General features: G+C 36.9%; 1 protein-coding gene across 1 annotated transcript in view; it reads left to right on the forward strand.

The window, feature by feature from the left end:
- Positions 1–13,325, forward strand: part of PRKN (parkin RBR E3 ubiquitin protein ligase) — a 767,421-nt gene that overhangs the window by 645,809 nt on the left and 108,287 nt on the right. Inside the window, exon 9 of the mRNA XM_055714146.1 lies at positions 4,105–4,254. Within this exon, the coding sequence (XP_055570121.1) occupies positions 4,105–4,254 (150 nt within the window). The remainder of the gene's footprint in view (positions 1–4,104; positions 4,255–13,325) is intronic.

Consider the following 13,325-nt stretch of genomic DNA (forward strand, 5'->3'; position numbering starts at 1 on the left):
TTTCTGCCTTTTTCATACACCTGTGGATGTCTCATCAGTAGTGATTCGGAGTAAATCATATTTTTTAAGTTTTGTGGGTTTTTTTCAAATAAGCATTGAAATATATGGTTCTGTGGTGAATCCAGTAACTGTTTACCTATCTGTATTTCTGAGGACCTTATTACAGTAGCATATAAATTCCTGGTATGCCTTGCTCAAAAGCTGCTTTCTAGCAGCAGTAGACGGCAGGTGATTTTTGTGTAATTTTATGCCCCTCATTACCATAGTATTTGAAGTCCTCATGACTATTAATGGTTTTGCCTCTTAACACTATGGTGAAATCGGCAAGTATCATTCTCCCTCTTTACAAACGGAGAACTGATGAGAAGCACAGATTAAGTGACTTACATGAAAACCACAGGAAGGCTGTGCTGCTGCCAGGAATGAAATTAGGTGCCATGAATGCCAGGTCAGTCAAGTTCCCCATATATTAAACTCTGTAAGAGGTTTTTCCTATAAGTAATTGGAGATATTTTCCCCCCTTTTAGGATACAGAACCATTTTACATACAATGAGTGCTTCTCTAAATAGGAGGCACATTGATAATAATTGAGTGATAGATGCTGTGAAATATTTGAATGTATAGAAGAGTTAGAGTCATCTTTTAATGGCAGCTTAAGTTAGTTTTCTCAGCTTCAGCTATAGCACTTCCACAGGGTCATTCATCCTACCTATCTCAGATATCACATGTAAGTCAGGATAAATTCCCTTCTTGGGATCTTGTTTCTTCTCATTCAGTATATTTGGAGCCCATATGACTTGTTTAGGTTAGATGTTTAATTTTTGAAGAGCTAAAATTGCCTGAGGTAGTTCACAGTTTAATCCATTTAGGTGCCTGAACATTCGTTTCAAAAATAGCTTAGGCCAGGAGACATAAGATCATAATTATTGGAACTGAAGCAGCTATTGTGGGAATCATCTGATTTCAGGTGTCAGTACTCTTAACAGAACAGGCACTCCAGGGCTCAGTTCTTCTCACACTGATGTACAAATCTACAAAGGAAAAGAAGAGTTGCATCCTATCTCTCCTGTTACTTATAAAAAGTTGTTAATTATGAAAGGAGTCTAAACAACCAGCGCAACTATAGGCATCATCACTGAGAAAATCCAGAATAAATTACATGAATCCTACTTTAAATCTCCAGTTAAGAATAAGAGGTAAAGTAAACCAGTGGTGGTCATCTGCTGGAATATCCTTAAATATCTCGTCCAGACATGTGATCAAAAATAAATCATGGGCACCAAAGATATTGAAGGGCTTTTGAAAATTGACTTGCCTTAAGTGTGTTGATTGCATCAGTCCTGTGTGATATGTGTGGCTGTGGTATATAAGAGAAAATGCCTCTAATAGATATAATCTGTCACTATATGCAAATAGTTAATTAATAATTCATGGATAAGTGTTTTGGACCTTTACAAGCCTTTTATAAATGCACCGTTAAGGTAAAGTGAGTTGTTTTATTTCAGGCCACTGAATAAAGACTATAAATCCACATATGTTATGTATGTGTGTTATGGCAGCAAACGTATACTTTCTGCTACTACATGGTTTAGTTGGTTGCTGGGTTTCATGTGAGCTAGTATACAGGCACAAGGAAAAAGAAACTGGAAAATAACATATTTTAAATATAACTGGACATTGAAGGTAGAAAACAAGCTGGTAACTAGATGTCAAGATGTGCAAACAGGTTTAGTAGGACCCTTGTCTTCAAATTAATATTTTATTTTTTTTTATTTTGTAGTGTGAAAATCACTGATGAGAGTGCTATACTGATTTGGCATGTCCTTTACTTAAATGTTATATTTGTTGCACAGAATACGATGGCTTAGGCCACCTTGGCAGTAGGTAGACCGGACATTTCCTTTCTGTTACTTTATCTAACAAGACAGATTCATTCCCGTTTTTGTGTATATACATATTAAAAAAAAAAAAAAAAAAAAAAAAAAAAAAGGCAGAGAAGATGGGAGGAATCTCTCCATGCCCTTTTATGCCAGCTTAATGCCTGGAAAGCATTTCCTTTTTTTTCAGCTGAGAATTTATAATGGAAATGCTGACAGAATCTCAGCTGCAGTGTCACTGGTGTTTGCCTCCATAATGAGAAGCTGCTAACAATCCCACATGCAGCACAATGTTCCCTTTTAATGGGGTAAGACAGTCACCATCCTCACCTGCAGGTCCAGTCTCTGCCCTGAAAAAAATTTAGGTCATCAGAGTTTTGCAGCTGCGGTTACACATATTTCCGTTCAAGGCCAGCAGAATGACTTGGAGCGCTTAGCACGTATTTAGTGCAAAGATCACAAACTTTGCTGAAAATTGGTAGAGTCCAATATTAAATATTTATGCTATTACTCTAGTTTGTAGCGTAATAATAACATAGAAAAACACCAGTTGAGTTATTGAGTCCCTACATTCAAGGAGACTGTGCAGACACGTCTTGTGCATTTCTAAAATTAGTATTATTTTCCAGATCCAAGTTCATTAAATCAGTATTTCTGATTGTTGTTCATACGCAGAATGATATTTTGAAGGCTTTCTCTCCTTTTATATTTTGCTTTTCTTTTGGGAGAAAGTTTGTATTTTTTGTTAATTGACAAAGGTCGATACTTTCAGTTTGGTAATATTATATTTTTTTCCGTGACGCAACACTTTTCTGTCTATATATTTTAGTGTTTTAAGTAGTCACATACTATTTTTAAAAAGCCAGTGTAACAAGACATGTTATGGCAACATTTGCAGAAGAATCTTCTTAAACATTCGCAGAAAACATGCAGTGGAGCCCCTTTGTAATTTAAATTTTTCTTTGTATGCTTTGTGCATGAGATTTTGGTCCTAATGCTTCAGCTTTCCTTGTGGGATTTCTTTGGAGAAGGGTACAGATTGAAGAAAGAATTTTTAGTTTGTTACCCCAGAAAAAAGGAACAGGATTTTCATGAGCAGTTATGGGGATAAAAGTTTATGAAGCACTAAATACTGTGGTGAGCGCTGTAACATAAAGCTCTGTTTTGTTACTTTAGTACACCATAAAGTCATTCCTCTCCTGGAGAAAATTCATACTGCTCCCTTTCTCTTTGGCCTTTTGGATTTTCTTGTTTTCTTTGGGGCTGTTAGGACCAAATGCTTTCATTTATTTCACTCTACAGTAGACCAGATTTATAGGCGAATCTGAAGCTTGGTTTACAATGGTTATATAGCCACTAGTGTGGAACTGCACCAACGCAGAACCCTGGAGTGGATGTGATTTACATGTATGCAGCATGATTTGTACTTGTTCAGCTTATCTCCAGCTGAAAGCAGGGCAGGCCAGGGAAACTTATTGCAATGGCATCAGTCGTTTTAGAGTGGACATTTTTGTCAGTGAGGATACGCTGAGCATGTTATTTAATATTGCTGTGTGTCAATGTCTCTATCATTAAAATGGAGGCATTTCCATAGCCTTTTAGGCTGTCAGGGTGGAACCAGATAAAAACTGCAAAAGCTAACATTTCCTGGGAGACCCTGAAAAAAACTACACCTAACACTGAAATAAGTGTATATCAGGGAATGATTTTTCCAATCAGTTTCATGAAATTTATTTTGAAAATAAAGCTGGCTAGGCAAGTTTTACAACCCTTTAGCTCTCAAACATTATACTGTACTTCTAGCTATAGATCCTTTGAGGGTTTTTGTGGGTTTCTTTTCAATCTGTATAAAGCATTTATCAGAATGTGTTGTTGGACTATATTTATGATGTTTACAATAATTATTTTATAGCAATATAACAGTTCTTGAGGTTACTCATACAAGCAGCCTGCTGTTTTCTTGATTTTGATATCCCATACAATTTTCTAGTGATGAAAGTGATAGCTGTGAGTCAGGAAACAATGCATATGATGCAAGCTGGAGCAGAGTGATACCCCATTTAATGACACCGCGAAGTTTTAGATTTTGACCAATAACCTGAAGTTAGCATGTGAGACGTTGGGACAGTTGACTTGATTATGTGGGATAGATTCAAGGTCAAAGATCATGGGTTGGGTATTTTTGGTGAGCTGTTAGAAGTTTAACACCAATTTTTTTTATTGTAGTACAACCGCTACCAGCGCTATGGGGCTGAGGAATGTGTGCTGCAGATGGGAGGAGTGCTGTGTCCAACTCCTGGCTGTGGAGCAGGCTTACTTCCTGAACCAGGAGTAAGGAAAATTGTATGTGAACCGGGCAACGGAATAGGCTGTGGGGTAAGAACATACATTTTCCTACTAGCAGTGTGTGAAACAATTGCTATTGTGTGATATTAGAATAAGGGGGAAAATGTTTTTTTTTGCCTTTTCCATCAGTGACTCTAATTGCCCTTCATACCAGGGTGGGATACTGTAGCTCAATAAACAATTTAAATACAGCACTATGGCTTAGGAATGATGACTTCATGGTGTAGACTGTGTCCATTCCAGAATTCTTTGTTGTATTTGGTTTAAGTCACTGAGTAGTTACAACTGAACTGTGGAAATGACAATCCAAATGCACTTTTACTTTCTTCTCCTAGCACTCAGGAAAAATGAACAGGATCTTGAGCAAAGCAGTCATTGTTATATTAACACTAACTTTCTTTATAAGTCGTATGAAGAGGAGAGAGATGGAGAGAATGCCCAGTCTGTGATACTTCAGTGACATTGCTTATGCATGTTGATACATTATGAAAAGAAATATAAAAATATTTTTGTTTTCTGATGAAAATTTCTTTTAATTAGAGAGAATGCACAATTAATGAAGGATTTCAGGAAAACAAAAACAGGTAACACTTGAAAATGTTTTTGCTAAAACATCAGATCATATGGATCAGTGAATTTTTTGGCAGTAGGAAAAATACGTACTTTACAAGAATAAAGCTTTGAGGGAAATAGAAATATGTAGACAGAAATCTATACATAAAAGAATATATTAAATGTTACATCAGAGTGACTAAATGATGTTTCAACTAAGTGACTCTTTCCATGGTTTGTATTATTACTGAATTCCATGCAGTCTATGGGGGAAGAGAAAATATCTATATTTATAAAATATTATCATGCTCTTGCTGTTGTCTTTCTTGTGTAAAATGCACTTTTTATTGCAGTCTTGATATTGCCCAGACTGATAGCATGGAAGAATAATAGTTTGCCGAACTAGGAAGTCGCAGTAACTTTTCTTCTATGAGTAGGTTAGCATCTGTCGACCTTGGTAAAACTTCCTATCTGTCCATGCAGTGGTGCATGTAAAACAGAGTACTCCCCAGACTCACTGAGCAGACATAGGGCTATAAAATAAAGCAGGAGGTGAGAAAGTAATAAGAAACAAGACTGAGTAAACAAAAAGAAATGCCTCTAGATTAACTATTAGGGATTGGTTAAAAAAGATAAAATCACAAATAATTTTTACTCTGCTTTCTGCCTTGGAGTGATGAAAATCAAACTGTGTTTTGCTGCTTCATTCATCATTCTGAATCTGCAAATGCCCTGTAAATAAAGTGTACACAGCATAAAGGATTGATGTATTGCCTGGTTTAGCAAACTGCTCTGTTTCCTTTTATGGACTCTGTGCTGTGCTTGCTAGTGACCCGATCTGCAGCCTTGAGTTTAACCTCACCGTTTGTTCTGAATTATGTGACATCTTGAACATTAGGGGCTACAATTCACTGAGGCTGAAATGAGAAGCAAGAGGCTGGTCTGTAAGCCAAATTTTGCTAACATTAAGACCCTTCCTCAGAATCTCTAATGAATCAGAGTGAAAATACATGTCTGAATTTCTTTGCAATATGACAAATGATAATCTCAAGGAAAATTTGTCACAGAAGATCTCCTCTGGTGAGGGTCCTAGCACTGAAGGCAGCTGCCAGTGAGAAAGCTGTCTGAAGGTAAGGATCCAGCTGCAAGGACACCAAGACAGTTAGGAAGGCTGTTTATTTCTGCTCTGTTTTCTGTAGTCACTTGGAGTGTTTTCTATTCAGAAAGTTAAACTATGGTGGGTTTTTTCCCAGACAAAACCTGGTCTTTTTTAGTGTGAAAGCCTTCCACTCTTCTTTATGGAATCCAGAAAAACTGACTTCAGGGCTCTAAGTTCCCTCGCGGGTGTATACAATGATTCACAAGCTCAAAGAAAGGCCCAAGATGAAGAATGTCCCTTTTGTCCATTCAAATGAAAGTAGTGAAAGATGCCTTGCAATACTTACCTCTACAGCTTAAGTTAGAGACATGTTCCTTGCTGAAGCTGGAAAGCAAATAAATAAGGCTGGCAATGTGAATCTGGAGATTCTCTATGAATATCTGTATCATCCTTTAAGCTGTACTTTAGATATGTAGATTTTCTTTGGGGCATCTGAATCTCTGTCTTCAGGTAGAGTTCAGAGTTGATAACATATTGCTAACAGCAGAAGTTACATCTAACATCAGTGACTTGTTATTCACCCCAAAGCCTTGTATAGAAATAGTTGCCTGCTGCACAGAACAAACTGATTTTTCAGGTCTAAATTGCAGTATAAGGGTGGCTAACTGTCAAGTAGATGAAGATTTTGATTAACCGATGAGATAGATCAAGGGAGAAAGGAGGGACAGGTTTTCAAGAGAAAGTCAACAGTAAATGAAAAGGGTTTTCAGCAGCCATTTTAGAAAAGAAGAGGCAGAAGAAACCGCATAGTGAATAGACTGGCAACCGGGAATTGAAAGACAGTAAATACTCCATTATTCAGAGAGAAAACTGTGTGAGGCAGTCCCAAACATGTAAGGACTCCAACCAAATCTCAAAAAACTTTGAAAAATGAACAACTGAGCCAGGCTAGGACACAGACATTTTGCCTTCCTCAGTTTCCTTCTCTGGCACACGAAATGACGAAATAGAATCTCTTTCTGCGAAGTCATTGCTGTTGGTCAAAGCTAAAAATGTGAGTTTCTGAGAGAAACTTGTAATTTGCTGAAAGGGCCTTTGGGAAAAGTAAAGATGTTGGATTTTGCTTTGTCTCAGGATATTTAGAAACAGCAGTATGTGGGGCACAGAAACAGCCTGGTAAATATCTAGACATAACTGTATCAAAAATGATGAGAGAGGTTTAAATTTAAGCATGTTCCTATGTATGCTCTGCAGTCAGGCACTGCTATCTGTTCAAGCTTCCAGGCAAAGAAACAGAACAAGGGAGATCTATTTTTACTTGAAAACTAGCATGAAGATATCTTTTTAATGATTATGAATAGTCCTTACCCAAACCCATGTTGTGGTACCACCATGGTACCACTGACTGACCTCACTCTTGCCTAATCTTTCGTATTTTTTTATCATTAGCCATAAACATATTAATTGATTTACCAAGATATTACCATTACACACTGTTTTGTACCCTCATTGGTATTGCATCAGACCTATGTTATTAACTTTTATTGCTCAGATATAAAATTTTGACAAATTTAATACAAGAAAACAGCAACAGACAATAGAAGACAGTACATATTGTACCAGCTGGCCCTGGTGCAGGAAAAGCTGTGGTAAAAAAGGCATACAAAAGCTCTATGAATAAAACATTCTTGTCTTGTTTTATGTTATACTGGCATATTAGTTCCTACATATTAAGGAAAAGTTTGTAGTTTAGAGCACGTTAGAATGGAACTTCACAAGGAACTATCCTACTCGTTTATTAAAAAATATGCCTTGGTTTCTACACATACAGCTCATGTGTCTTGCAAAACATCCCCTGTCAATATTGTTCAGTGGGATGATAACTGGCTAATGTGTGACTGCATCTCATCCCTTGCTGCAAAATAGTATAAACATTTTGCAGCATACAATATCAGTTGACTTATCCCTTGCAATGGGGTGAGATGGGACATCAAGGATAGTGGAGATACGGCCTCTGTCTGTCTTTTCCCCTTGAGTTTACTCATTCCTAGCATAGCCTATATAAGCAAGAAGAAGAATGTATTTCCAGAGATCCCCTGTTATTTAATAATCCCTTGCTAGAAGACGTGACTCTCGAAGGTTCATGGAGGTCCTGAGACCACTCTAAACTATCCTAAAGTCTGGGCAACAATTTAAGTGGTCTTAGGAAGAAGCTGTCATAATTGATGGTTTTTGGCTCTTCATTTGGATCCCCTAATGTCAAACTCCAGTCCATGAATATTCAACCTTAGTGTATTAAATGTGCAGTGATAAAGGAAGTGTTATAGCCTTGCAAAGGGAGCACAAAATTTGGGGTTATTTCACCTCTTCTGCACCATATTTACTGTTCTGTAAGCAAAATGCCATTGGAGAACATCAAGAGTTCACAAAAAATGTGTTCCCTTCTAGGACAGGTGTAATTTTAAGACTGCAAACTGCAAGAGGTCCCTGAAAAATCAATAGATATAAATACCATGTCTTCCTTATAAATAGAATTCCTAGTCCATTGTATTACATAGAACAAAATCCCTAAGGCAATTTCATTCTTCCCAGCAATTTTTTCCTATTGATTTCTTCTTGCATTCTTCTTTTATGGCTAAGGAAGCACATGTCAAAAGCAATTGCAGCGTATCTGTAGAATTAATAAATGTCTGCCTTTTCAGAAAACTTAATAGAATAGAGGACACAAAAATAGTTACATGAGAAGCGCAATACACATTCTTGTTGTTTGCAAAGATCTTTTTTGTGATTCATTGTCTCCTGTTCATGCACTTGCTGGCATGCATGTTTCATCTTTAGTGATGTCTTTGCAAGCACAATAATAAGCATGTAGGCAAACTGTCAGCAATTGGGAAATATATTTTGTTTTCAGGACACAAATCTGAATTCCAAGCAACAAGTACCTATTCACTTAATTTTGATAACTCAGATGATGATTTTGTCAGTTGTGTGTGTTCTCCTAAACTTTTGGAGTGGGTTTGTTTATTTTAGGTTTTATATCTCAGTTCGTGTGCTATGGGAGTGCACTTATACTCCCTCTGGTAACTGAACTAGCTTGCTAGGACTGTTTCAGAACTATTTCATATTATATGAAAGTTCATAATAGTTTGTAAGAACACCCCAGTCTGGAAGTGAAAAGCAGTTTCCACATCTGGCAGTTTTAAGTCTTTTATTGTAAAGTTCAGCTCTAATGCAATGTATTATCATGATCAGCATGTACTTTCTTTTTGCTATTTCTATCCCTCTTGTGTCTGGTTTTGGCACATTATTCCATATATATACTGCCTGATCAAAATGTTTGAATGCCTGGCTAACCTGAAAGACTTTATTTGCAGAGATGTAGGTATAAATGTTTGGTTCAAGACATGTGCTTTGCTTTTTCATTAGCAGTACCAGGAAAATCTTGCATGTATGCAAAGAGAAAATAGACATTTTAAAAAATACTTCAAGATATAAAGATAGTAAAGGTGCGTAGTGGTAATTTAAGACAATCTTTGAAGATACTTGCACTGGAAAAAATCCTTTTAATTTTATAATCAGATGAATCAAAGGTCATGGGTAAAGATGGGCTGTTTGCACAATGATCTGAATTTCTGTCTCGGGTGGGAATGGAAGTTGAAGCAGGAGCAGAAATAAGAGACTCCACGTTTTTGAAAAACAGAGCAGTAATTCAGAAAAGAAAAGACCTTGAGACCTTTATGTCATTTGCAAAACACTAAAATGGAAATAGGAGATAGCTGCTGTCTAGTACCCATAGTAAAATTGAAGGGTTAGTCTTTGTTATTACATTTCAGGTATCTGTCCTTGTTCCATATGTCATTAAATTTTTGCTTTTAAGAAAATTCACCAGAAAGAAATTACCATGGATAAGGTAATAGCTGAAGGTATTGCTGAGATTAAGAAACCAATTCACATCAGGAATGTTTCATAATATTGTATAGGGAGTTTTTTCAAGGGGAATGAAAATGAGACATTTTCTATTAATGCTAAATGCTGAGTTGCTAGCACTGCACCACAAGCTCTAAACAGTAATCATGTATTGCTTTCTTCTATTGAGTGGGCACTCTAGCCTTTAGAAAGTGGAATTTCATCTTGTTGACACATTATGCTTCAGCAGCCAAGCAAGTTGTTTCATTGCTAAAATATGACAGGATTTCTCAGGCTGACCAAAATTCTTTTTGGATTTGTAGGGTTTTTTTCTGGTAATGTTTTACATGGTTTAAAATGAACTGTAAAAATATAGGGCTTTTTAAGATGTGGTAGGATGTTGATGTTTTAATAAAAAGTTTACCCCAGAATAGCACTGTATAATTAACAAGCTATGTATTGCTGTCAAGGTGTATTATTTCCATTGCCTATATCTTGCCGTGCTGCAATTCATTCATCTGGTAACTGATATGAAACTCAACTGTCAGCAGTGAGTGGATAAAGCAATCTAGAGAGTGTTTCCGTTATTAATAACATGGATCACATTAGTTCATAGGACTACCAAAAGCAAAACAAATACTTTTTTCTATGGAGAACAAATCAATTACTTGTGCTTGATTCAATAGGTAGAATAACTGCTTTTTCCTATACGTCCCAAATGACAGACAACTAGCTAGTAAAATAATGTTAGAAAACAACATGTGTGTCTCCAACTCTGAGCTAGAATTGAAACTTAATTAGTTTTGTCTGCTAGATGTCCAGAATATTATGGGATGTCCTATACTGTGTAATCAAACTCTGTATCCTTGATTTATGTAGGGTATAGCTTTTCCCTGATTTCTGTGTCATGCAGCATCTGGAAAATGCCTGTTGTGCACGCATATTGTGAATTTTATATTGAATGTGCAGTGTCTTCAGTGTTTTGGCTTGATTTCTTCTTCTGTGCTTACCTAGTAGTTCACCATTTTAAATCTGTCATATGTGTTCTGAGAAAGAAGGAGCACGGAGGTAGAGAAAAGAGGTAGTTACCTGATAAAGGGATGGAGGCTGCTGGTCTCTGTAATCTAGCATGAGAACACAGATAGCAGAATAGTGCTATATATGAGTCAGCAAAATTGTATTAGAGAAAACCAGGATAAAATCCAAGTTCTTGCTTGTAAAGATAAGTCAAAACTGGACACACAGACCTAGGAACCAGAGAGGATAAAACTGCTCTCTATGAATGTAAACCAGCTCAGACTTGGATTTGTAAACCGATGTTTTGCAAGATAAATGGTCCCAATTTTACTAATTTGTCTGAAGTGGGAATAAGCTAAAATTGCAAGCATCATTTTAAACCGAGGGCTGATATTAAATAGGAGTCGGGTTTAAAATCACATTAAAAGTTGATTTTAGCATGCTTCAATTAAATCTTAGTCACTGTAGACTGCTAGATCAAATATTTCCCTGGCAGGGTGCTAGGGATTTTCATAATAGAGGTACCAGACACTCAACTTTGTTACTCATTCAATATTCAGATTCCAGAGCTGAAGCTACCTGGGCTTCAAATTTCTTCACCTGTGGAAAAAGAACAACATTTTACAAATATTGTAAATTTTTGAAATACAAAATGTATACAATTTAAAATATCCACAGCTTACTGTAAATTGATTTTAGCACATAGATCTGGAAAAACAGCTCCAAAGAAGTAACTTCACTGGTTGACACTGATTCCTTTTCTTAGGTACCCACTGAGTATGTCATACTCAGATGCCAAGATCAGGATTAAACTGATCACCAAATCTGAAGAAGTCACAGTTTTCTCTCAGGTGTCATTGGCAGGGACTTGACATTCAGTGCCAAAGTTGGTGGATGAGCTACATACCATCTTTGGGAATTCAGGGGGCATTTCTCACCTAGAAATTCCTTGTTATTGCAAGAGCCTCAGCTTTGATGACATCTTTGTCTATTTTGGTCTATGCCTGTGACACACTACAGTTTAGTCTCTTGACGACCGAAGTGCTTTTGTCTAATTAAAATAATTGGGCTCCATGTAGCAGTATCTGGGTGATATTTAATGGCTTATGATGCTCAGGAGATTATAGTAGATGAACTCATAATTCTGTCAAGCCTTAAAGATAATGGCAATTTATGACTGGAGAGGACATAGAACTACTTTTGTTCTAACTACTCCTTTTCAACAAAGTGTCTACAAATATGTCTGACAGTCAGGGAAAAATGTTTTATCATGTGGCCCATGGGGAAAGACATTCACAATAGGAGTGAAGGAGAAATAAACAGTTTATAGGAATCTCCAGTTAATTCTACATGTATGGGAAACTGAGCTCTTGTCTTCTGACTTCTTATTGCACTTACATACAGGGTAAGATTATTATCCCTTTTATGACAGAGGGAAAGACTTTGAACATGATGGAAAAGTGCAGCCATTTTCATAGAATAGAATCATAGAATCGTTAGAAAAGACCTTTGAAATAAAGTCCAGCCACTAACCCAGGACTGCCAAGTCCATCACTAAACCATGTTGCTAAGCGCTGCGTCTAGGAGGTTTTTAAATATCTCCAGGGCTGGTGATTCCACCACCTCCCTGGGCAGCCTGTTCCAATGCTTCACCACCCTTTCAGTGAAAACAATTTTCCTAATATCCAATCTAAACCTCCTTGGCGTTCTCCTTGTTGACCCTCATACAATTGGCCTCAGCCCGTAGGTCCAGCCTGTCCAGATCCCCCTGCAGAGCCTTCCTGCCCTCAAGCAGATCAACATTCCCCCCAACTTGGTGTCATCTGCAAATTTACTGAGGTTTATCCCCTTGTCCAGACCATCAATAAAGATATTAAATGGAACTGGCCCTAGTACTAAGCCCTGGGGAACAGTGCTATTTTAAACCAACCTGTTTTTTCTTCAGCTAGTGAATTAAAATCTCCAGGTTATAACTGTCTCGGACCACAAAACATGCCTGAGCTTTCCTGCTTACACAGTTCATATACTGATTTCAGTTTTATAATTGGTAAAATGAATACAAATAATTTGAAATTATCAGAACTAAGGGTTAATGGAAGATTTGGTATGAATAAACAGATCCATCACTGAGTCACTGGAGGGGGAACAATAATGCAATCAGCAGAGGATGTGCTGCTTGAGAATGGCAGCCACAGAGGGCAGGATTCTAATTGTGTAAGAGGCTTATTTGAGCAATCTTGTAAAAACTTTCTATATTTGAACAGGGAAGAGAAACATGGGCTGAATGCAGAAAATCACTTATAAATGAAAAGGAAAATAAATATGAATCAAAGTAAGACTATTTATTGCCTTTCATATGAAGTTTCATATGAAGGCCTCCTGAGGCACTTTGGATTGTATTATTGCATTATTGTAAAATGCAAGAGCTGCTTAATCAATGAGAAAACATGGAGTAAAAAGATAGGACCAGAACAATAAGATTTTAGATTAGAATGAATCTATTGACTAGCGTTTGTAGCTTAGCCAG

This window comes from Falco cherrug, chromosome 6, assembly GCF_023634085.1.
Source record: "Falco cherrug isolate bFalChe1 chromosome 6, bFalChe1.pri, whole genome shotgun sequence".
Classification (NCBI taxonomy): Eukaryota; Metazoa; Chordata; class Aves; order Falconiformes; family Falconidae; genus Falco; species Falco cherrug.